Source organism: Gavialis gangeticus, unplaced genomic scaffold (genome assembly GCF_001723915.1).
Source record: "Gavialis gangeticus isolate Ggan-Ray unplaced genomic scaffold, GavGan_comp1, whole genome shotgun sequence".
Classification (NCBI taxonomy): Eukaryota; Metazoa; Chordata; order Crocodylia; family Gavialidae; genus Gavialis; species Gavialis gangeticus.
This window is the reverse complement of record NW_017728996.1, coordinates 34,376,518-34,402,103: the sequence shown is the minus strand read 5'-3', so window position 1 is coordinate 34,402,103 and position 25,586 is coordinate 34,376,518. Positions and strand designations below refer to the sequence as shown.

The 25,586-nt window shown below is 44.1% G+C and overlaps 1 protein-coding gene across 3 annotated transcripts in view; it reads right to left on the bottom strand.

Annotated features, from left to right (window-relative positions):
• Positions 1-25,586, bottom strand: part of LIPC (lipase C, hepatic type) — a 113,844-nt gene that overhangs the window by 34,774 nt on the left and 53,484 nt on the right. The window contains exons 1-3 of one of the 3 annotated variants that reach the window (XM_019504300.1): positions 8,972-9,050; positions 6,295-6,482; positions 2,358-2,537 (exon numbers count right to left, since the gene is read on the bottom strand). In XM_019504300.1, the coding sequence (XP_019359845.1) occupies positions 2,358-2,537; positions 6,295-6,482; positions 8,972-9,005 (402 nt within the window). In that variant the 5' untranslated portion in view covers positions 9,006-9,050. Of the gene's footprint in view, positions 1-2,357; positions 2,538-6,294; positions 6,483-8,971; positions 9,051-25,586 lie in introns of those variants that run through there. The other 2 variants (XM_019504299.1, XM_019504301.1) reach the window with 2 other exon arrangements.

Genomic DNA, 25,586 nt, shown 5'->3' with positions numbered 1-25,586 from the left:
GGGGCTAGAGGTGGGTAGGGGGATATCTGGTGGGTATGGGGTAGGGGTGTACAAAATGAGCCATATTTGATTCAGATTTGAATTCAGCCCGAGGAACAGTGATTCAATTAATTGTTTTGGATCACTGTCCCAATTTGATCTGGCTGAATCCAAATCTGAAGTTTTTATGCTGATTCAGAGAATCAGTGATTCAGCCATACACACAGCTTTAAATGTTTTTTCTACATACCTCGAGGTACCAGGCACGACTCGTGAACACTGCGATGGATGGAGCGTCCCACAGGAGTGTGGGGAGGGGGCCCCTGAGTGCTCAGCAGTGAACCCAGGTGTGGACCAGTAGTACTTCTGGTACATTTCTGGGTCCACTGCTGAGCACGTGGAGGGCCCCCCCCCGCACCCCTCTGGCTCAGCGATCAGTTGTGGAGGGACCCCAGGTGCCTGCCCAACCCAGGAAGCATCAGTCACTGAGCCAGGGGAGTGCAGGGGGGGCCCTCAGCATGCTCCCTGGCAGACCCAGAAGAGGACCGGAAGTGCTTCTGGTTCACTGCTGGGACTGTGCCGAGCACACTGGGGAGCCCCGCAAGCTCCTGTGGGATGCTCCAGCTGCCCCACCATCACAGCATTCATGAGCCACCTGGTACCTTGAGGTATGGAGAAACAGCTTTTAAAGCTGTGTCTATATCTGAATCATTGAATCTTCCCAAATCTCTCCAAATCAGTTTGGAGGGTTCCAATTCGATTCTGAGAAATTAAAGGGTCCTCTGATTCAATTCGGTTTCAGAGATTCGGCCACTGAATCAGGCCGAATCTGCCAAATTGAATCAGGGGCTGAAGCTTCACACAGCCCTAGTATGGGGTTTCTGGGAAGCTATAGGTATGGGGGGGCGGGTCATGGAGGGAGGGGGTGACTGGGGGTGCACGTGCATGGTAGGGTGTGTGTGCGGGGCCCCCCTTCGTACACAGCCTCTGCTGCCAGTGGCAGCAGCAGGCGGAGTCCCATAGTGGCACATGGTCCTGGACTGCATATGGCTGGGTCACCAGCTCCATCACGTGGGGCTTACATGCCTGAGACCCATGCTGCGAGGGGGAGCCCTGCGCAAAGAAGTCTGCAGTACAGATCATGAGGCTTGGCTGGGGTAGCAGGAAGAGGAGTGGAGCTGGCCTGGCTCCATAGAACAGAGCTCCCTGTTGTTCCCTGTGACCTGCGCATAGCAGGAAGCATGACTGGGCTGCCGGCTCCATTGTGCGTGGCTCTGCCAGAGGCATGTGGCTAGTGTGGAGAGCCCAGGAACTGCAAGCAAGCCCTGCACGATAGAGTCAGATGGACTCCGCACCCCTGCCAGCCCAGGCTCTGTGGTCATGTTGCCCTGCCCTGGGTCCCTGCTGGCTGTGGGCCCTGTGCTTCTGCCTGCTGCTGCCATCACTCCTCCTTTGCCTACCCACCCTCCTCCACTGCCACTGGTATCACCACTCCTGCTCCCTGCCACTGCCACCACTTCCACTCTTGCTGCCTCTCCTGTCCCCACTTGCTGCCTCTGCTGCCCTTACCCTGCCACTTCCCCACCTTCCCCCATACCTGCTGCCCCCCTGCCATCACTTCCTCGCTGCCACCACCACTTCCCCCACCCACTGCTGCTTCCCTACCTGCAGGGCTGGAGTTAGGGCCATCCCATGGGCAAGGATGGGAGTGTAGTGTGTGCTGCCTCTGTGGGAGTGAGCAGGGCTCAGCCCATGCAAGCACAGCCGGGGCAGCCCGGGGCTGGGCCAGATACAGTGAATTGGTAGGCGTCCGCTTGTGGGCGGGATGAAATTGCCTGGTGGGCCAGATACAGCTTGCAAGCTGTATTTTGCCCACCCCGTTTAAAATGTGATGTAATATGAGAGACCATACCCAGGCTGCCTTTAATCATTTGCCAAAATGAGTGCAGTCTCCAGGGCATGTGCATTGAGTCCTTGGTTTGTTTGCTGTAGTGCTCTTTCAACCTAACTGCCTCCCACTCCTGACCACAGTCAGTTCTGAAGGGTTTGAACTTGAAGGATTATACAACACAGCATTGTAGCTCAAACAGCTACAAGTGCTAGTTGACCACAGAAAGCTAGAGCATCCCACCTCCAAAATCATACCAGAATGCTTTAATAAAGAAAACCACGTTTCCTCTCTATTATACGGTAAAAATTTTATGAAGCCTTCAGCATTTTTTTCTATAAATGTTCCACATTGCAATGAAAGAGCAGAAGTGTTTGAAATAGATCACGTTAATCAGTATAATAGTTTAGAACTGTGGTAGAAGCATAACCAAAAGGAGAAAATTGCTCTCTGTTTCCTAAAAGTAATGTGATATAATTTGGACTCTTACCTCAAGCCATTCTAGGAAACATGCTATCTCTTGGCCTATATAGCGTGTGTTCTGTACTGCTATGGGATAGTGCTGATGAGCAAATGAGAGCCAATCTGCAATCATCACATTCGTTTCTTTATGTTTAGATTTCAGGGTTGCTGCCATCTTCCAAACCCAGCTTTCTAACATACCGTCTACCTGTTTAAAAGACAGAAAAAAGGAAAGGAGAAGAAAAAACTTAAGACCATCTTTTTTTACCTGTGAAATTTCTAATGACAAACCCCATGGAAACAGGAATTGATCAAGCAATAAGAATTAGTTAGTACTAATAGCTATAACCAGGGAACAAAGCCTGTTTTATATATCATTATTATATGTGGTAACATACACTGGAGGGGCATCTGAACTCAAGAGCCTGTGTCAAAAGCTTTTATTATTTGGATGTGTAAATTTGACTTTTTACATTGCTGAGGGTGCTGCTGCATATATTCTCTTTTCTAGAAAAACAAATGTAAAAAACTGCTTGCATTTCACTTTAGAGCAGCTAAAATGCAAAAAAATCTAGTTGTAAGTGGGGTGGGTGCTTCCTGATCTGCAGGCTTTAGATTTTTCTAGAGCAGAGGTGCTCAAGCTTTTGGCCCTGTAGACCATATGATTGGCATAGGGCTGGTCCATAGGGCCAGATTGGAAGAACATAAGAATGGCCATTTATTGATTCCGAGCACTGTTCCAACTTGCCCAATCTCCTGTGTCAGTGGCAGAGAGTGAATGCTGAAAGGGACAGGGAATAAGGTATAACCAAAGTTTTTCCCACTGTTCCACTTTTACTTGCAGGTTTCATCCCTACATGCCAAGGTTCAACCACACACTGCTTCTGTTTGGCCCTGCACACTGAGATAGGGCCTTGAACGACCTCAAGTGGCCCCTGCAAAGCAGGATTGGGCCCCGCGTTGGCTCCATATGATGTGATTGGGCCCTGGAGCCCCACACCCACCCATCTGGCCCCATATGGTTCAGGCCTCATGTTGCCCAGTGTGCCTAATCTAGCATGAAGGGCCTGTTGGTCCCCAAGGGTCCAAAAATTTGCCATATTTTCAGACCTGTGGTGAGCTCCACGGACATGGTGCTGGGTGTCAGGGCCTCTGATCAAGCATGCCCAGATGGGCCAAGCACTTGAGTTACACCTGCCTGTAATCCCTGACCAATATGATCATCCCAGTTCTCTGCAACCAGATTGGCTCCTGGAAGCACCACTCACCCCTTTTAAGCACACCTGCAGCCACAGGCTACAGGCACACCTTGACATAGCCTCTCTGTTTTGGCAAGCCTTGCGTTCACTGTTCTCTCTGGTTCTTCCAACTCCTGACCCAGCTTTAGCTTTTCCCGACCCTGACACTAACCTTGGATCTCCTCTGGAACTTGGTACTGGTGCTCTGACCCCTGGTTTCTGATCTTAGCTCGCTGCTCAGACTGTGTCTCTTGGATCTCCCCTCTTGGCTTTCCTAGAATTTGGCCCACACATTCTCTGTCCCAGACCCCAACCTGATGCTTTGGTAATTTATGCTCCTGCCTTGCAGACCTCCTAGTTGCTACCAGTGGCATACCACAGGCCCAGCTGCCTATGTCCTGGCCAAAGCCTTCCACACTGGTGGCCAGATCTGGAGTCTTCATAGATTTCATAGACATTAGGGCTGGAAGGGACCTCAGAAGATCATCGAGTCCAGCCCCCCGCTCGAAGGGCAGGAAGTCAGCTGGGGTCATAGGATCCCACCGAGACAGGCATCCAATTTTCTCTTGAAGGTGTTCAATGTAGGTGCTTGAACCACCTCCGATGGCAGGCTGTTCCAGACCTTGGGGGCTCAGACAGTAAAGAAATTCTTCCTTATGTCCAGCCTGAAACCGGTCTTGCAGTAATTTATGATCGTCCAACCTCGTCATCCCTTGGGGCACTCTGGTGAATAAACGTTCCCCCAGGTACTGGTGATCATCCCTGATAAACTTGTAGGTGGCCATCAGATCACCCCTGAGCCTGCACTTTTCCAGGCTAAAGAGCCCCATGGCTCCCTGCCTGTCGTCGTAAGGTCTGCTTTCCTGACCTCTGATCATGCATGTGGCTGTTCTCTGGACTCTCTCAAGCTTCTCCACATCCTTTCTGACTTGTGGGGCCCAAAACTGGATGCAGTACTCCAGTTGCGGCCTCACCAAGGCCGAGTACAAGGGGAGAATGACGTCCTGGGTTTTGCTTGAGAAGCATCTATGGATGCAAGCCAGCTTTTTGGTCTCTTTAGTAGCTGCAGCATCACATTGCAGGCTCATGTTCATCTTGTGGTCAATGATGACCCCCAAGTCTCTTTCTTGCATAGTGCTAGCCAGCGTAGCACTGCCGAGCCTGTAAGGATGCTGCAGGTTTTTCTTGTTTTCTTGTTTTTCTTGTTTTGTTACCATGTTTTGAAATATAGTATTTTTGGCCCTAATTTATCATTTTTGTGAAAAAGTGTTTGATCGCAAATCCCTGGTTCACATGAGTAGTTCCATTTAATTCAATGGGCTAGAAATCTCTAATGTATGGGGTTTTTTTAATTGTAAGATCCTTACTTCCCATCATATTGAATATAACCAATTTTTTCCAATTACTGAAACTGTCAGAATTAAGTTAAACTAGTTGCCTGTATTTCTTCTACCAATGGAATTTATAGCTCTTTAAATCTCTTCTTCATTGGACCTTTAACAGAGCTTTGAGAATTAATACTGAAATTTTGGTTTCATTCTTTTTGAACTAAAAAGCTTTCTAACATGGGCCTGGATCCCTCTGCTAATGTGAATGTTTTCATCGATGGGAATGAGATCAGGCCCATCATTTGGCTGCACAGTAGGCATAATGTTTGAGAAAATTTTCTCAATTTGGTAAAGACCTAGGGTAAAATGCTGGCTAGAAAGAAGTTAATGGGAGTTTGCCATTAACCTCAGTGGTGCTAGAATTTCATTGCTGCTGGACATGAGGCTACAGTAAAAACTCTTGATTTCTGATTCGGTACATCTGTTCCAATTTTCAATTGTATAGTCATTTTCCATTTTCTTACAAAACATACGTATCATGTAAAAGAAACTTGGGTGAGATTTATTTGTTTGAGACACTTTGCTGGAATAATTTTAGGGTACACATTACTCCATTACCATGTTCCTAATGATGTTAAGAGGTGTGGGGAGGTTAACATCTGTTTGTTGGGGACCGGAGGGAAAGATGATGCCAAATAATTCAAGGTGATGATATAGATTTACTCAGAAAGATGCTTCTTGCCACCTTCACTAATAATGCTAATTCTGTAAGATTCTGCTACAGATATCTGCTAAAATAATGTAATTTCTTCTTCCTGTCATTTTAACAGCTGATTAAAATTTTGTTCCAGAGCAGCACTGTTGTTTGTTTGAAATTAGCTTCTTTTTTAAAAAGAAAAAACAAAACAAAATATTTTAACTTGGAACCAGTTCAGTGATTATTCATTGTTGCTGAGGGCTTCATTTTCAGCTGAAAGTGCTTATGAAAGAAGATGCATCTCTGGAAGAGATGTGGAGAGATTTCATGCACTTCTTTAAAAAAAAAACAGTCAGTAAATAACTAGCTGCAAATGGAAGAGAAATGAAACTGTTCATTCAATCCTCTAGAGATGCAGCACATCAGTTCAGCTACTTGTTCAAACTCTGTTGGCATTAAACTAAAGGAGTCGTCAAATCCTTAGCACAAGTTCCCCATATGAAAAGTTGGTTGTTTATTTATTTCTGCCTCAGTTTCAATGGAAGTACCCACATTTGGACTTTTTCAAGCAATGTCTTCTTCTAGGGAAATGTACTGTCATTTTACTTGTAAACTTTCTTTAGAAGATGCTTTTTGGTAGCATCATAGTAGATCAAATCTGATGCAGTTTGAACTAAAAAGAAAAGAATGTGAAGTTCATACCGACCATCCATGGACTATCATCACCAGAGGAAGAGAGGAATTGAAATTGCATCTGTCAAGAGTCTCCATCTGATTAAACGCAATCAGACAGCCTTCTTCAGCTGGGTCTGTATAGAGTCGAAATTTGGTTTGTAAGTTCTGTTGATCTTTCTTTATTCTGGTGTACCGATGCTGGGAGTCCAACGCCTCTGAAATGGGATTGAGGTAACATATGTTATAATACGGAACACACAACCTGTGAGGAATGCTTATGAAACACAATATAAGACAATGAAGTACAGTCTCATAGAATGAACTCCTTTATAACAAGGATTACAAAGAACGAGCTGCAAAGTTCAGGTCAAAATATGACCTTTGTGAGAGTGTGAAGCTGGCTGGGTTTGGTTTGGACCCATTGCTTTTGATAACTTCAGTTGCACAGGAAATATTGACATTATAATTATATTAGCTAATACAATAAGTGCCATAAAACAAGGTACAGTTGTTGTGATTTTACAATGCTCTTATATACAGTGACAAACACTTTCATAAGCTGGTAGTTCTGCAGAGGGTGTGTCACCTTATGTGCACCTGCTTGTAGCTGCTGAGTAAGCATCATTATGCTAAAACAACCATTTAATATGGAGTTATAATCCTGCTTAGGGATGTATGCTGTGAGAGCAGATTTTAAGGCCGAGATAAAACGTCCTTGTATTAGTTATAGTGTATGCAATTTTAGAGAAATTGGGCTTGCAGGAGATATAGAGTAGGATTTTTAGAAAACTAAATTCAGAATGGTACCACATAATTGGAGAGCTGCATGGTAGTAACGATGGATACTTATACACATGCCACACCTCTGCTCCTATGTGTGCTAATGAGCACGTGCTGGAGCAGACTTGATTAATGGAGTCTGCAGGGGTATGCTAATTAGTGTGTTCTGGCAGCTTCTGCATCACATGTATTCAGCGTCCCTGCATTTCAAAATGACATTGGAGGCACTTTAACGAAAGCTCATCGAATGACATGTGACACTGCCCCCTCTGCCCCGTCCACCTTGGAGCACATGTATAGATGCTCTACATTTAAGAAGAGGGTGTTGGGAGGTGAAATGATTCAGGCAACCACAGTCCCATTAGTATAGTCCTCAATAGTATGCCAGACTTTAAAGCAAATTTCAAGGAAAGAAAAAAGATGTGGAGATGAGTGGAAAGGGAATATAAAAAAGGATGCTTTTACAAAATGTGTATTTGCCTGACCTGATATCTATTTTTGACAACATTACTAATTGTAGATAATGGAAATTAGGATGACCTAATCTGTCTGAATTTCAATAATGCATTGGACATTGAGCCACATGGGAAATTACTGGGGGAAATGATGTTATAGGGTCCATCACATGTGGTTAGTACAAGAATTGTAAAGGCAGAAAAGAATTCAGCAGAAGGAGACTACAGCATGTTATGCTGAAGGGGGAAATGTCAGGCTGGAAATTTAGTGTGCGAGTTCAAGTTTTGGTCTTGACTAATCTTATTTAATATTTCCATTAATGATCTGAGCATATAAACTAGGTGTCAACTAATTAAATTGGAAGATACCTTTTCTCTAGGGCAAAAGACTGAGAAGTCACTTGACTGTCAAGAGAAATACTCAAAACTCCATGAGGGCTTATAGGATGTTCCTTAAGAAACAACCAGGGAAATAGGCTGTACAAACTCTTTTCTATAATTAAAAAAACCCATTTAACTAGTCGACTCAACAATGCTAGGCAGCTTTGAGGCCCAGGAAATCTAAGGAAAGTCTCAAGAGGACAATGACAGCCAGGTGTTTTGTTGTTAGACCCAGACAAGACAGACATGGAGCTTCTTGAAGGGGGAAGACAAATAAGAATTCTGAAAAAATTTGGGAGGACCTATGCAGGAATGGAGCCCACATGTGGACAATGTGTTCAGCTCTTGGATGAAAGTTGTCTACTACATACAAAATATAATGTGTTATTATATGTTTGCTTGTAGTTCAGTTTCCAAATGTAAGCACGACATATGTGAGTACAAGTATTCTTGAACATCATGACTTACTCTTTTAGATAAAGATTTTTCATAAACCAGATTATGCTCTGTCACTGCACTCTTCCCCAAAGTGCCTCCATTTCCACAATCCACTAGCAAATTCAACTATATGTTCTGATGACAGTTTAACCAAAGTATACAGGAGCATTCACATGCATAAAGCTTTGTAGCACTGGGGTTTTATAATATGCAGAACCTAAATCATTTACAAAAGCAATTCTGCTCTTTAGGCTAGAATGTATTTTTGCAACACAAGCCACTTACTATAACCATTATTTGGTATTGTATTTTAGTAATTGTGACAGGGCAGTAAGCCTACCCTGTCATGAAACACCAAAAGAACAAAGCGGGAAAAGAAACTTGCTGAGGAGGTGAGCCTGGATGGGGGAAAAGCTCAGCAGCAGTCCCCAGATGCGATCAGCTGGGGGAGTTGGTAAAGCAGCAAATAGGATGCTATGGCTGAGCACACAGCTGATCGGTGCAGGAATTTAAAAGAGAGCTGAATGAGCAATCAGGGTGCCTCTGGTGAGGGGAACAGCATGAAGAGGAACTGGAGGGAGCACAAAGCTGTGGTGGTGGCATACAGCAGACCAGGGAATGGCCGAAGAGTGTTCCAGCAATGAACTTACCTGAAAAGCGGGGACGAAGAGGGAGGTGCCACATCTGAGCTGGTGATTTCGAGTCCGGTGGGTGGGGGGCTTCATTCCGGGGACCCGGATAAGGAAGAAAGATTGATCGGAAATGTGACTTTGGGGTGTTGGCCCAAGATAATCCCTCCCTGAAGGATAAGGGTGGGGAGATTGTATGAATGTTTATTTGAGACCTGCAGGGTGAAAAACAGGACAAGAAGCCAATGGCAAGACACCAGCTGCTGGGTCATTAAGCAAGGCATCATAGATATTATGACTCCCACAGGGGAGACCCAATGAGATGAATGCTGAAACATCTGGTGTGCTAAGGACAGGGTATGGGCATGGTGGAGCCCTGTGAAGAAGAGCCAGCCCTCTAAGTTGCAGAAATCAACATCAGCTTTGTCTCCCAGGACTGTACCTATTTGGTTCCTTCCTTCCCATCTAAGTCATGGCAGGAAAATTGAAAGGACACTATCCGGTCCAGAGAGAGAGAGACTGCAATTTTACTTTGGTGGCACACTTAGGTCTTCCACAGTAATCAAAAGCTTAAGAAGAATAGCAAATTCTAGTTGACTGTCAAGTGTGTGAAACATTCTTCATGGCAATGAAATTCCTGAAACTGCATTGCACTGTATATATGTGCGGCTTTTTCCTGCCATTAATTATTGTAAATTCCATTTTATAACAGCAAACCACTCCTGGATAATATGTTACATTTCATGTATGGGAAATATCACTGTTGGAGGGGCAGGGGGGAAATGGTTAATCTATTTAAAGGGGGCTTAGAGTTTTTGTTTTTTAAACTTCACTATTAACAAAAGGTTAGTTGTCAAAATGCTCAGCTTGAGTAATACAATGTGAAATACTTTTCTTTAAAGATTACTTTGACTATTGGAGCTATTTAGGACTTAGCTGGGTTGTTCGTCCTTCACAGCATGGAGTCATGAGCACATCTGCTGAATCCCTACTATGAACTTCTGATTTCAGAGAAGAACAAGCCCAGGAGAAGGTAAAGCTTTGCCTAATGGACTGCAATCCAGGAGAAATGTTTAAGCAGCGATATGCTGAATCCTATCTTCAAGGCACCCTGAATATTCTGTACACCAAGGTATAAGATGCTGCTAATAGGGCATATTCCCCACATCTTTTAAGTTTTGTTCCATTTTTAAAAAATTAAGATAGGACCCTCAGTGCCCAAGGATTCATCAACACCTCCTTTTCCTTGTGTTGATTTGCTGGAAATGGGAAAGCCTGTATTGGCTCTTGAAAGCATGCTGCTGCTTTGGTCCTTGTTTGGAAATGCCCTGGGTTATAAAGCCAGCCATGAGAAAAGGAACAAAATTAAACTAATGTTAGTGCTTTATTTTAACACCTCAGCTGTTGTATGTGTTCTCTAACTTACCAGGACTCCATCTTTGCGAGGTACTGAATGACTGTACCTGGTGACTTCAGTTATGTTTAAGGATACTCAGCATCTCATGACATTTTAAATCACTATCCCAATGGAGATCATTTAAATGTTTATTAGTAAATGCCTTTAGGATGTTTGTTGCTCTAAAAAAACTGGACATTATCTACCGATACCACTATACAGTCACCTTCATGACAGATTTCAGATTATTACCTTAAAGAATGTTGCAGCCTGTTCTTCCTATAGTAGAGCTACCTCTGTTCATAGTTGATCAAAACTATGAACAGAGGTGAAGGACCACACAAAGAATTATTAAAAGTAGTGCAGACTAAGAAACAATCTGTATGCTGTGTCTGTAAAGGAATAAATCCAAAACAGAAAAGAGTTTAAACTGGCTCTAGGTCCTCTGTTTGGGAAACTGAAACCTCTGTTTAGCTACAGAATATGTGCAATATTGAGTACTGTCCTACTCTAATTTTTAAGCTTTATCTGGAAGAAGCACCTCAAGGAACAAGAGGGTAATTGGTTTCCTGGGTAATGGTGCCTTTTGGAGGAATGTGGGCAGGATAGTAGTTGTGCTGTTCCTTTGACATGGACAAGACCACTCTCTATTAGAAACTACACAAAGATTCTGGTCAGTACTGGTCTGTATGTGAAACTGAGACACTGTAGACCTCCAGCTTGGAAGAGGTTCAGAATACAAACCTATTTCTTTCACAGCCAACTTTCAGCGAGGAAAATGTTCTGCTATAAATAACAGCTTCTAGCCTTTGTACTGAACAAAAATAACCTAAGGTGTAGTAGAAATATTACATAATTTTTCATAAATCAAAATAATTTTTAAAAATCAGATCATAAGAATGCTTCCATATGTGAATGGCTATCCAAACACTCCTAGCACTTCAAAACCCAAGCACCCAAATATTGAGGCTCCTATAATTAGTAGATTCTGAAAATTTAGACCCAAGCCAAATCTGCAGCTTGGGTCATAGGAAGGCTTTGCATAGATCAGTGGTCCAAAATTGTACCATCAGGTTTCTTAAATACAATGCATACATTTATCTATCACTTGAAATAAAGGCTAATGAAATGGCAGCATTCTGGTTCTCAGGTTGATAAATGCATCTTTTAGAGCTATGTAGTGTTGGCTTTACAGTGTTCCTGCTGAATATCTAAAATTTAATTCACTAGCCTCTTTACTTCATTTGAAAGTGTCTGTCAAAATCCCTAAACTGTTTTCCATGCATAATCATTTGCTGAAGTTGACACAAAATAGCATGGTGTAACTATAGAAGATTATAGCTATCATTGTATTGGAATGCTTCATCTGAATCTGTGACACAGCTCAATAATGAATTTTGAAAGTTTGATGTAAAGTAGTAGTATTTTGGTGTATAAGCACTTGTTTTTGATCAGTGTGTATTCCTTAAGCTATTTTGAATCTTTGGGACAGACTCTTTATACAATAGCTGATTCAGATGCAAAGCTAAAATAACCATGTGATATTGGACTGAAGAGAGTTACTTACACTGCCCTTTAAAAAAAAAACAGTGAAGGATAACCAAAGGCATGAATGATATAAATTTGAAATTCTTCACCACCGTTTATTCACATATTTGTCACTGATTTACAAAGCCAAATTTCTTGCAACTGTATATTGGTTACCTTCAGTATTATATGAGATTTAATAATGGAGTACCTCAGCTTGAGCTTTCTTGATAGTACTGCCTTATATGGGTTTCAGTTGACAGTGATTGATAGCTTAAAATGGTATTAAAAGTTTGCTTTTTGGGAATTGGCTTATAGGTGTGTGTGTGTATATGTGTATGTGTATTTGAATGGTTCAGGATGGGCAGCAGGGGTTAATTGATTTCTAAAAGCCTGGGTCTCGCGCACAGATTTTTTCAGCCTGCAGGCTGTCTAACAAACAAGAACACATAGTCTGAGAAACTGGGGGCATGCACCACACTGTTCAATAACATGAAATAAGGTGGCACCAGCTCACAAGGCCAAAGAAGGGGGCCAAAATCTCTTGTTTTGGGAAGAGTGTGCAATGCATGTCATGAGCTTGGAATGCACCGACGAAACAATGTGGACTGTACGATGACCGCAGAGAGACCGATCAGCGACAGCCACAGATGAAGAGTCATCAGGAAAGAAGGAGAATACAAAAGCAGAGATTTGACAGTAACAAAGGGCCTCGGTCCCTCTTCCCTGTCCTTCTCCTCCATCCCCATCCCCCAGGAGGGGTCCCTGAGACCACCATAGACAGAGGGCACACCACCAGCCTGTCTCATCCACCTCACTGGGGTGGGGGTGGGCCTCGGCATCCCACCTCCAGGCTGTTGATATGCTGCCATCTGACACGTAAGACAGAGCCCTCAGAATGAAGCCTGTGTCCTGGCCAGATATTTCTTGACTCTGATGACAGCCCATATCAATCTATATTGGTAGATATATAGAATTGCGTGATTAGTCTTGGCCATTTTTTCCATATCCACATTTTAGATTATGCCCAAGCCTATACTCAATAGGAATTTCAGTAGTTAATCACTGTTGACTCTGGATTTAGGACTCAGATGCTTTGTTCCAGGGGGACCCACCCTCAGACTGACCACGAACTTTCCATTTGATAATAGGCAAATTTACTGATACACAGTGATAACAGAAAAGAAACAATGCATGACAATGAGGCAACACTGGAGTGTTCTAATTGGAACACAGAGCAGACTTGATTAATCAAACCTTCTCTGACACATTCTAATTAGAACACAAGCCAGCACGTGTATAGGCAGCCTATGGGTGCGTATACATATGCTCCAATGTTTCATAGTTTCATAGTTTGTAGGGTTGGAAGGGACCTGAGCAGATCATCAAGTCCGACCCCCTGCCATGGCAGGAAAAAGTACTGGGGTCAAACGACCCTGGCAAGGTGTTCATCCAGCCACCTCTTAAAGCCCCCAGGGTAGGAGCCAGCACCACCTCGCTTGGAAGTTGGTTCCAGATCCTAGCCGCCCTGACCATGAAGTAGCGCCTCCTGATGTCTAGCCTGAATTTACCCTCTGCCAGCTTGTGACCATTATTTCTAGTCACTCCTGGTAGTGCTCAGGGGAATAGGGACTCCCCCAATGCCTGCTGGTCCCCTCTGACTAGTTTGTAACAGGCCACTAGATCCCCCCCCTCAACAATCCCCCCCCTCAACCTTCTCTTGTGGAGGCTGAACAGCTCCAGGTCCCTGAGCCTCTCCTCGTAGGGCCTGCCCTGCTGTCTCCTGATCATGAGAGTGGCCCTCCTCTGGACCCTCTCCACGTTGTCCACGTCCCTCCTGAAGTGCGGCACCCAGAACTGGATGCAGTACTCCAGCTGTGGCCTGACCAGTGCCGCATAGAGGGGGAGGATCACCTCCTTGGTCCTGCTCGAGATGCATCTGTGGATGCATGACAAGGTATGGTTTGCCTTCCTGACCGCATCCTCACACTGCCGACCCATGTTCATCCTGGCATTAACAATGACTCCAAGATCCTTTTCTGCCTCTGCACTGCCGAGAAGGGAGTTCCCCAGCCTGTAGGTATGGTGCCGGTTCTTCCTCCCCAGGTGCATCACCTTGCAGTTGTCAGTGTTGAGTCCCATCCTATTCTAATCCGCCCACCCCTGTAACCTGTCTAGGTCCGTGGGCCAGATAGAATGGCCTGGCGGGCTGCATCCAGCCCCTGGGCTGTATTTTGCCCACCCCTGCCCTAACATCTAGGTAGCATGGCCTAGAGCTAATGCTTGTCTGAAGTAGCATAACTTTGAGACCCCCAGAGACACTTAGCACAAGTCAACAAGTTTTAATGTGTGGACACTTGCACTTAAAGTGCCTTTAGGATGGTCTAAGTGTAATGCTTAACTTCACCCTTAGATTAGAGACAAGCAGAGACTTGAAATGTGGTGAGGAAAGGTTATGGTACAAAGGCAAACATCAAAATCTGAGAGGTGTTTTATTTCAGGGCCTGTGACAAAAGCATAATTGTCCATGTTGACTGGGCAAAGTTGTTTAAAAGGACAGTGTGCATTGGAAGCTGATATAGGAGATCTTTGGAACCAATTCCTATGCTTCCACTGAACAGCTCAGAAAATGCACATGCAAAACTATGTGTGTGGTGTTGCTTGGCGACTATGGTTGTGACGGTCTTTTGAGATTCCCTTACAATTTTTGTTACCCTTGAAGTATAAGGAATGTATTTTCTTTGAATATAAAAACCTCCCTTATGGCTACATGAAGCTGAACATCTATCCTATTCCTAAGTGTTCATTGAAGTGGAGAAGTGATTATCTTTTAATGTTTAAAAGAACCCTGTCTCTTCCCAGTATTTCCTTGTGCAGGAATTGATCTGTGCCTTGTTCACATCCTTTATATAGCTGTGTGTATATACAGTGTTTTGGGATGTGGAACAAAAACACTTGTTCCGCAATGAAACATGGCAGTGCATCTCTGCTCCACTTATTTTTATTTTTATCTGCACTGGACCTAGAAAGTTTATGCCCTTTTTCTAGTGAAAGTTTTTAAAACTAGAATTACCAGCATAGATTCATACCCCTAGGGGTTTTTCTAGTCAAAATAATTTTCTTAAATAAAACGTATAATGGCCAGTTTGGTAATAGCAAGGGTAGTGTCTGCAGCCACTTGTTAGAATGGACTCTATATTTAAATGTGGTTGCTGATTTTGACTAGAACGGACAAATGTTCAGTTGTTTCCACAGGAAGAATGTTTTTAGAAATGCCAAACACTGGTACCACTGACTGATGCCACTGCAAGTACAGAAAAAATGGTTGCAAGTAATATTCAGGTTATGCAGAGCTAATCCTTTTTTGGTATAATTTGTTTTTTCTGGAGTTTAGAATGTGAATGTATACAGGCAACCCCTACTTAGTGCTCTTAATTGGTTTCTGAAAAACCGAGCGTTAAGTGAAACAAGTGTTAAGCAAAACCAAAACTAATTGATGATGACCCAAAATGGTGACCACAATTGTTTTTAATGACCCAAGATGGTGGCCATGAGCATTATAACTTATAACGAAACTCATTGAGCACTAAGTGAAATCAGGTATCAATTTCAAATGAGTGTTATAGCAAAATAGCGCTAAGTGAAACAGCGTTAAGTGGGGGTTACCTGTACAAGCAACCGTGGTTTTCTATATAAAGAATAAATGATAAAAGACTTTTCTGAGTTCATTAAAATACCCTACTTTAATTCTTTGTTCACTGTTTATTCAAAACTGTCTTCTGTTGCTGGTGAGGCTTTTGATGAAGAGATAAATTTTAACAATTGCGAAGTATATTTCAATTTTTATGACAATATATGGAGATTTTGGCAATTAAAATGCAAACAGCAAACAAAGACTTTTTATAGGAGTTCTTAAAAGAGATGAAGCGGTGATAGTTTAGCTTGTAGGTGCTGTTGTCTTCATTGATGATTCTGAGACCTCTCCCTCACATATTCATATGAGTCAAATAAGACTGTGTTTGTTTTATGGTTTCTAAAGAGGAAAAAGCACATGCAATATAACCTGTCTCTTCAGAAACAAAAATGAACAGATTCTCCTGCTTTGCTCTAAATACTATGTTAATTGTCTCTCCTCTTGCCAAATTCACATTGCTTCCCTCATTAGTTTTAAATACTGGGTTGTCTGAAAAAAACATCCAGACAGCTCTCTCTCTTCTGACACTTGTGCTTTGTTCTTTTAAAACTCTTTCCTTGTTAAGCTCTGTTTATTGTGTAAGACTTCAGTGCATTTTTTCCAAATATATTTACTTTATGCAGAGCCAAGTGTAGAATTGGTGAGGGTCAGCTCTTTTGTAGTTTAACTGAAAATGAAAACCTAATGCAAATGCACTGATCCTCAAAACCTTAAAGCCTTTTTTCCTTTTCCAGCTTGTCTAAGTAACAAAACTTTGCACTACTATTGCATCTTGAATCCTAAAGCAATTTAAAAACACCAGGATCAAGTGACAGAACCTGGATTAAAATTTAGGTTTCCTGATTCTTTGTTCATGCCCTAAATGTATGACTATACAAACCCTCTCCCTTCACAAGAGTTCAGGATGATATCATACCCGTGAAACTGTTAAGCAGCTTTCTTTACGTATTCGGTAAATCATGGTTTCATTATGGTAGATTTGAAAAATGCACCTTTAAAAGTGAGAGTTTAAGTGTTATGTGATACTGTACCCACCGGGCCTCAAACATCTGGTCTAAGGCAGCCTTGGTCTGGGTGGCCAGTACACGGCGTCCTACGGTCTCCTGTAGGCCTGTGGGTTGCCATCTATCCCCTGAGTGGCTTCCTTCAATCTTGCCTGCCACGACTTTGAATGTTATCCCAGTGGAGGGCCAAACACCCAGGGTTCAGCTGCAGCTGGGAGACTGCCCGGCGGTAGTCCATGGGGCTCCACCTCTCCTACGCCCCAACCTTACGCCAACCTCCGGCAGGTCGTCGAGTCTTTTTGGCTGTACCCCCAATGATGTTGTGTCTCTTGATCTCGATGATCTCCGTAGCTCTGTTATGCCCTCAACATTTCCTCCTGGGGTAGGTCAATCACTTAGTCATCTAATTCAGAAGGGCCTCCACCTGCCCTCAAGCAGTCCCAGACCCAGGACTCTAATTTTAACCAACAACCAAAACAAAGAAAAAGAAAGACGGTGCAGAGCTGTCCTGCCTGCGTTGTCTTGCCCTAACTCTCAACCCCTCCAAAAGGGGGAAACAAAAAGGGAACCAAAACAAACTATACATTGGGAAAGACCTGTCTGCTTTCCTTCCTAGCCCTACTACTAAGCTAACAGGGCGTCTTTTTACCCCTAGGATCCTACTGGGGCTGGTCTGTCATCTGGCCAAGGTTGACTGTAGCCCCTTGCCCTGGGTCGTTTCTTCCCTCGCCCCTCCGAGCGTGGTATGTGGTGTTGCTCTCCTCAGGTGTTGTCAGGGGCGTTCTGCCTCCAACGACCTGTGGTATCTTCTCACATGGCTGTCTACTTCCCATGCTGTGTGCCGGTACCCAGCCTCCTGCTGTCCTGCTCTGCAGCCTCTCTTGCTGCTCATGGCTGTTCTTGCCAGGAGAAAGAGTCTCATCTGGCTCCCTCACCCCCCTGACATTCCCACCTTTATTAGTAGAGGGAGCCTCCTCTGGCTCTCCCTTTCCTCCAATGCTTCTGCCTTCAGCAGTGCAGAGAGCCTCCTCTGGCTCCTCTGTCTCCTTGCCCCGCTGGGCTCCACTGGCACAGAGAGCCCCTGCCAGCTCTCTATCCCCAGGAGCCTCTCCCACGGCGCTGGGCTTGATTGTCTTCTCCGCTGCTCCTTCTCCCCATGTATTCCGGGCAGCGCCTGGCATCAGAAACCTCCCCGTCTCTGCTCCGCTCTTTCCGCTGGCTTCCCCGGAGGTTTCTTTTATTCCCACTGGCTGGTGATTACCAATGACGTCACCGGCCGGTTTCAGCTGGATAAAGGCGAGGCTTATGACCCGCATGGATTTCCTTTCTCCCTCCAGCTGCATCACGGGTCCTGTTGCTGCCAGTAAGTAATTTCTTTGCATTATTTTTATATCTTTTTTCTTTTTACTGTGTGCTACACGCCCCAGGGGGGTCCCCACTTACTGTTTGGGGTTCTTTTCCCCATTCTTCTCCGGGACAGATACAATACTAAATTGAAATCAATACACAAAGGATTTCACCTGACTTAGTCAGAATTTTACATAAAAGCATACTGAGATATTGAAAAAGCCTTGCCAGAAACTCTTAGTATTTATACATATCACAGATTTCGAACTCTTATTATAAATGTGTTTTAAAAAAATTAAAAATGTTGAAATCAAAATGAAATATTTTGAAACTATTAACATATCACATTTGGACTGACATTGTTGATTTATTGGGATTTCTTTGATTTTATGAACTTCTTTCTAGGATAAGAGACAGTTTCCTGCCCCCCAGTAATCAAGGGTCCAAAGAAATCTAAACAATGTAATGTGTAGGAGGGAGGTATGGAATATATATATTTTAAAGAATTCAAATAGTGCATGGGCAGGTCTAGAATTTTGAAAAGGGATATGCACATGGTGAAGTGCATCATCGCATATAAAACAACACATTTTTGTCCAGGTAAAAATAAACTAGAAGCTTTACTAATGTACTAGGGGCCAAGGGCTGTATTATTCAGTTTAAAAAATTGGCGAAAATCAAATATAAGGTAACTGGTATGAGCTAAAAACAATCTGCAGGGTTGTGAAATTGGAGCTTCATTACAAGGAGCAGCTAACACAGCAGAACTGCAGAACAAAAGATGGCTTGATTGGTGAGATATCAAGGCCATTAAAAAGGAGAGGATCATTAACACCTGTGGGGTGAAGACTTTAGAAGGGATCAGGTAGATTAAAATGACCCAGGAAATCAATGGACTCCTTCAGTACTGCCTGACTAGAAATGTAACTGCCACTGCTGAGCAGTTGGTTGTAACCGTTGGATGGAGCAGGAGTCAAAGTGGGGTGCAACTGTGCCAGTGCACCCCCACCCCAGCTCCACCCCTGAAATTGTGCACTTATCTTGCCATGACTGCATAGGTTAGTACTTTATATTTTCTTCAGTTTGGCTATAAAGGATAGGGACAAGGTCTCATTTTGTGCATATATGTGTTTCTTGGAGCCATTTAACTTAAAATTAGACTGAACATATGGAAATCCCAGAAATCCAGGACATTATCCGGGGAATCCGGGACACTGCTCTCTTTCCCCCCCATGCTCTCACAAGTTGCTGGAAGTGGGGTTGTGTGCCAGGCAGGTAGTAATGTGTTCCTTTTCCACTCCCAGCCAGACTGTGCCCCGTGCCCCTGCATTGCCGGGGTGTCCATTATAATTCTCAATAGCCAGCTGGGACCAGCCTCTGAAATCCAGGACTGTCCTGACTAAACCAGGACATATGGTCACCCTACTTAAAAATGAGGCCATAATGACAGGGAGGAATTTGAAGCCAAATAGACAGCTTGCAACAAGCACACCCTTTTTGTATTTCTGTTTTATGGTATCTGTGCTAGAAATAGTAGCCCTTTTCCTCTTCTGTGAAAAGAAAAAGGCTTGATTTTTCTTCCTGCATGATCTCTCAGTGAAGTAATAAATTTGTCCAGTGCCAGTTTGCCATGGAAATGATTGAGATATCAGAAATGCAGCATAACATCTGCAATCACTATTGGGTAGACGGAAAGGGGGCTATAGAGCATGGGAAGTATGAACATGTATTTTAAATTTAGCAAAAACAACAGGGAGTTTCTGAGAGAGAAATCTGCCATATTCTAAGATTAGGGTGGCATATTTTACATAATTCTCCAGTATCAAATTTGCTGCCTTAGGGGATAAAAATTATCCATCAGAAGAAGGGCCATAGAAATCCTTCAACCCAAGAAAGTTGCCTTGAAAGATGACTGGCTGTGAAGAGAAGTTGTACATTATGAAGTGTACATTATGGAGTTTGTCTGCAAAGATTAAAACTTTGTACAGCCCATTGGAGGGTGTTGGTGTGAGGTAAGAGCTGTAGGTAGCAGGGGTGTGCAAAACGGGCCCTATTCAATTTGAATTCGGATTCAGCCTGAGTCAGGGACAGTGATTTGATTTGTTGATTTGGGTCACTGTCCCCGATTTGATTCGGCCGAATCTGAAGATTCGATGCTGATTCAGAAAGATTTGGCGATTCAGATGTAGGCACAGCTTTAAATATTTTTTCTGCATACCTCAAGGTACCAGGGGGCTTGTGAACACCGTGATGCTGGGGTGGATGGAGTGTCCCACAGGAATGCAGGCCCCTCCCCCCCCCCCAAGTACTTGGCAGCAAACCCAGAAGTGGACTGGAAGTACTTCCAGGTCCACCAGGGTGTGCATGGGGGGCCCCCTGACCCCCCTAGCTTGGCAATCAGCTGTGGGGGGACCACAGGTGCCCCCCTAGACCCAGGAGGCACCAGTCACTGAGCTGGGCCCGGATATGGACCAGAAGTGCTTCTGGTCCACTTCTAGTTCTGCTGCTGAGTGCGCTGGGGAGCCCCCCGCACTCCTGTGGGATGCTCCATGTGCTCCAGCATTGCATCACTTACGAGCCCCCTGGTGCCTTGAGGGTATGTATAAAAAACATTTAAAGCTGTGTCTATGTCCAAATCGCCAAATCTTTCCGAATTGATTCAGAGGGTTCCAATTTGATTTGGAGGGATTAAAGGGTCTCCTGATTCGATTTGGATTCAGAGATTCACCCACCAAATCAGGCCAAATCTCTGCTGAATTGAATCGGGGATTGAAGCTTCACCAAGCCCTAGTAGGTAGACAGTCTTGTCTAAACAACGAAGCTAGTACATACTTGGACATGAGTTTACATGGCACTACTCTGCACTAATTCTCCAGTGGGTACTCTTAGCACTCACTAAGTACAGTGTAATTTACTGCAGCTATTTTGTTAGGAGGTCCTTTGTTTTAAAATTTGTATAACATTTTAAAAAGTAAAAATGTTTCTTGCTTGCACATGCATGTGTTCTCTCTCTCCCTTTTCTCACATGCTTGCACGCGCACACACACACACGCGCGCGCACACACACACACACACACACACACTCTCTCAACTTTGTAGCTACTATTTGTGCACCAGCTAGAATCCAGTGGTGCTCAGCCTTTGGCCCACAGGCAAATTCTGGCTCACAGAACCATATCATCTGTCCTGTGGGCTTCATCACAGGTCTGGAAATTTGGTGGCCGAGGAGTGGTTATATGGTTAACTGCAACTCCCATGATGGCAAATTTCCAGCCCTGTGGGGAACACTGCAGACCAGATAACATGACTGTGTGTGCTAGATCATGCCAGTGTGTGCAGTTGCTCTGTGGCTGGATCTGGTAAGCAGAGTTGGGCCTGTATGCAGCATGATCTTTTTGCGCAGGGTTGGACCAGCAGTGACCAGATCCTGTCCACAGGGCTGGGCCAGCAAAACGGTATGATCCAGCATGCAGGGTCAGATCACTATGCCACCAGATCTGGCACAAGGGGACATGCTGGCACACAGCCATCTTTAAAGCATGGGACTGGGCTGGTATGCTGCCAGATCTGGCATGTAGGGCTGGGCTGGCATGTTGGATTGCATCCACAGACTGATCCCATGTACCCACTCTGTACAGAATCCCTGTACAGTTGCACCATGTGCATGTGAAACAACCTTGTGCTACTCATCTGGTTTGTGGGGCTGGATGTCTGGGTACAACTGACCATCATCCATAAAGAGCTCTCTCATGCATTCAATTACAGGAAGTGGTTGTGTGATAGTACCATGAAAGGTTTTGTAGCAGGCTTACCTTTCAGAGCTTGGGTTGAATCCCAGGCTTGAGATCCTGCTGTTTTGATTGGTGGAGCCCATCCACCAATCAAGAGGCAGCAAGAGAAATAACATCACACCCCTTTTCTGAGGGGACAGGGAGAAGAGCTCTCCCGGACCTGATTGAAGACTGCAAACTGTTAGGTCCAGAAGACTTAAGGGGTGGAGCCCTGGAGCATATAAAAGGAGCTGTGTGCGCAGCACTAGGGGCAGATGCATTGAGGACAGAGAAGAGAGAAGAGTGGGGTTAAGAAGAGCTGAAGAGAGCTACTCAGCAGGGCAAAGCAGTAGCCCAGGAAGAGCCCCTGAAGACTGCTATCAGCGGGGAGTGGGGGACAGCTCCAGCAGCCAGGCTCTCAGTGCGCAGCACAGTGTCCAGACCCTGGGAAGTGCATGAGGTGGCTCGGGTCTGCAACCTCTGGTGTGCAGTCAGAGACACGGTGCACAGGCTGGTGCATGGAGCAGGATCTGTGGAGCCCCTGGGGCGGCTCAGGTCCTCAACCCCCAGAATGAGGCAGGAGGCGCTGCATGGAGGGTGAGAGACCCTGGGAGCTGCTTGAGGTGGCTCGGGTCTACAGCTGCTGATACGGGGCAGCAGCTCAGTGCGGAAGATGCAGCCCAGAGGGTCCAGGAATGGACCAAGCCCCGGTGCTGCACGAAGCTATCCAGGCCTCCAACCCCTAGCGTAAGGCAAAGCATCCACTACACACAGCGGTGCCTGTGGCCCTAAGCCAGGATGGCGGCAGGAAAACCCGGCAGGGACAGAGCTTGACCTGGAGAACAAGAGGCAACCCTCCCTGACTGCAGAGTAGTAGTAAGTTACCTTGGAGAGAGGGGCCCCACAGGGGAGCCCCCTGCCAAACTGCGTGTGGTATATCTGTGTGTGTGTGTGTGTGTGTGTGTGTGTGTGTGTGTGTGTGTGTGTTATAGGGTTTATTGTTTTGTAAACTTGTACATAGATTAGATATATATGTCCTTACCCTTTAATGGTTTTGTTGTGATAATAAATCTGTATATAGTTAAGTAATTGATTGACTGGACCTGACTCTATAGGGGACGGAGGTGGCCACTGGGCTGTTGTGTCCCTCCACAGCACGCTGCCCTGCCAATAATTCCCTCAGTTGGAGAGGGAAGTACAAATCCATGTACACCCGGGCTACAGTTTTTAGCAAAAGTTTGGGATTTACAGTCACTGTCCGAGGCCTGCATGCCATCCCAAATATCCTTGTATCACACTGTGCTTTTCTCTATGCTCTGTCATTTACACTACCCAAAAATACTTTAATTTCAAAAGAATTTCGAACTTTTTGTTACATTTGTGTTCCTTTCTTCTGCAAAATAGATACCATGAGTCTTAACTGTGCTGAGAAAATGTACAAAATATCCTAAATTAGATTTAAAAAGTGATGATCCCAATGTCCAGTAAGTTAGATAGCTAGTCAGATGAGGTGTGTCTCGTTATAAGAATAATCTCCATTTTCAAAGGCATAAAGCTGATTTTTATAGCACTGCTTGGTCAAGTGGTATTAGACTTTAACAAGTTACTTTACTGATGTAGTGTCAACTGTTACTTGTTCTAGGTATGTGACAGGATTAATTCTTGGTGAATATGCCATATTTGGGAAGGGAAAAAAGGAAACTTATTTTTTCCTGGTGAGTTCCTTTAAAAAATGGCAGCTCTTGCAACTGTTGCTCTTGCAACAATTCAACAATATTGGAAATAAGTGGGAATAAAGATGGTGTAGTGCTTAATAAGGTAGTCAAAGGTGAGTATTCGATTGTGAGCCATGTAACATACTATATACGGCACAATTTTGCACCTTGCCTTATGATTATCACCACCATTGGTGTGGGTGACTTGTATGTATACATGATATACACCAGTTAGAACCTGCATAGACAGGGGATTTATGAATGTGTGCATGGTTCCTCGTGTGTCTGTTGCCTTTTTCTGTGGAATTGCAGCACCTAATATGAGTGAAGGGTTGATTTTGAACAGTAGCATTACAAGTTTCAGGTGTTTAATATTCAAAAAGCATATCCATAAAATATCAGCGAATATTTTAAAAATTGCACTGCACATCCATGCATCACTGAACACTTTTTAGGCCCTGAGTATCGTACTCAATGCAGATGAAGGACCTTCTAAAAGAATAGAAGCAGTAGTTTTGGATAACCTTGAATATAATTGTCCCTGCAGAGTGGTTCAGCTGGTTTCTTCCTCAGTCTCTGTCACTATATGATTAACTGAATGTGATGTTTTCTGTGGGGATGACTTCATCATGGGTTTAGGACGTGTACCCAGCAGGTGCAGCAAATGGACCTTCAATTACTTGGGGTCAGGTCTCTTTTTTGAGGAGGGGGGGCAATCTCTTTTGCTCTTTCCAGTAGATATGAACCCTCCTCATCCCTGTGTTCCAGCATTAGTGAATATAAATAATGTTGTTCACCTCCAGTGTGTGCTTGTTTATGTGCAGGCTTATTCTTTGGATACATATTACTAATACTATTGCACCTACATGTTTTAAAACCTACTAGGAATGACCTGCCTGTTTAACCAAGCAAGCTTCAGCATGAAATGGGGAAAGTGGGATGCCATGACAGAGAAAAAGGTGCCTCTAGTCTTTGGGACCTGTAGTAGCTTTAACTTCCAAAACAAGTTAAAGCAGTCTAAGTATGTGCTAATCTACCCTCCCTAGCTTTAAAGCAGCCTAGTTCTATTAAAGGGAGGTGTCATCTGCACACCTTTACATTAGAAACTGAGAAGGGAGAGGGCATAGGAAGTGCTAGGTACAGAGACTCCTCCAGAGGCTGGATCTTTATGAATCTTCATAAATTCTAATTACTGATGCAAGTCCACAGTCATAACTTATTATGTTTCTTTTTCTTCATTGTATCTGTACTAATATAAAAAAAGAAAATCCATGTATAAAAATTCCAATCCTTTTACAAGAATAACAAACTCAGAAAGCAAGACAGAAACAAACTCAACTTAATGATCTCTTATTATAGGCCACCCTGAGCCTTATTGGGAAGGGCAGCAATATAAATCAAGTAAATAAATAGATAAATAAATATAGTTTGTGTTTTGTTTTTTAAAGAATTCCTAATACAGATCCAGACAGGTTGTGGGCCAGATGCCACCTGAAATAACATTCCTCTGCCTTCTCTCTGGCTTAAAAAGTCAGAGGGCACTTCTATATGTTCATGAATGCAACGTAATGATGGCACATAAAGTTTAGTACCTGTAATAATAGGTGCTACTTTAATATTCTGTAACTGGTGCTACTGCGCAGTACCACCAGCACACGCTTTTTTGTGATGCTAATGCTCCATAGACTAATTCTACTGTGCATTAGCACAGTTTTTGCCTGCTGTGCTAATGCACAGGAAGGCTGTGCAAAATTTCACCAGCTGTTTTCGTTTTGTCGCTATTTTGACTTGTTTCAAACTCAAAACAGTGAAATCGAAATGAAATGAAGGGCTTCGAAACAGCCTTGAACCGAAACAAGGGCAGTTGAAATGTTTCAAAAGTTTCAAAACGTTTTGAAGCTGAAGCTGGGCTTGCCTGCAGGGACACAGAAAGTAAGGAGAGAGAGGAAGGACACAGTGAGGGCGTGCCTTAACACCCACGCTGAAGAATAAGCTCCTGCAGGAGAGGAAAGAAAAGCTCTGTTACAGTTAGGCTGCCTGAGATGCTGCTGGTGCTACTGTGCTGCTGCTCACTAACTTATTATTTTACCTGTCGTTATTTAAAGTGGTGGGCCAGGCTGAGGCTGTAGGGGAGGGGGAGACCTCATTGGGGCACACTACAGTGTCGTGTAGAGGCCCCAGCA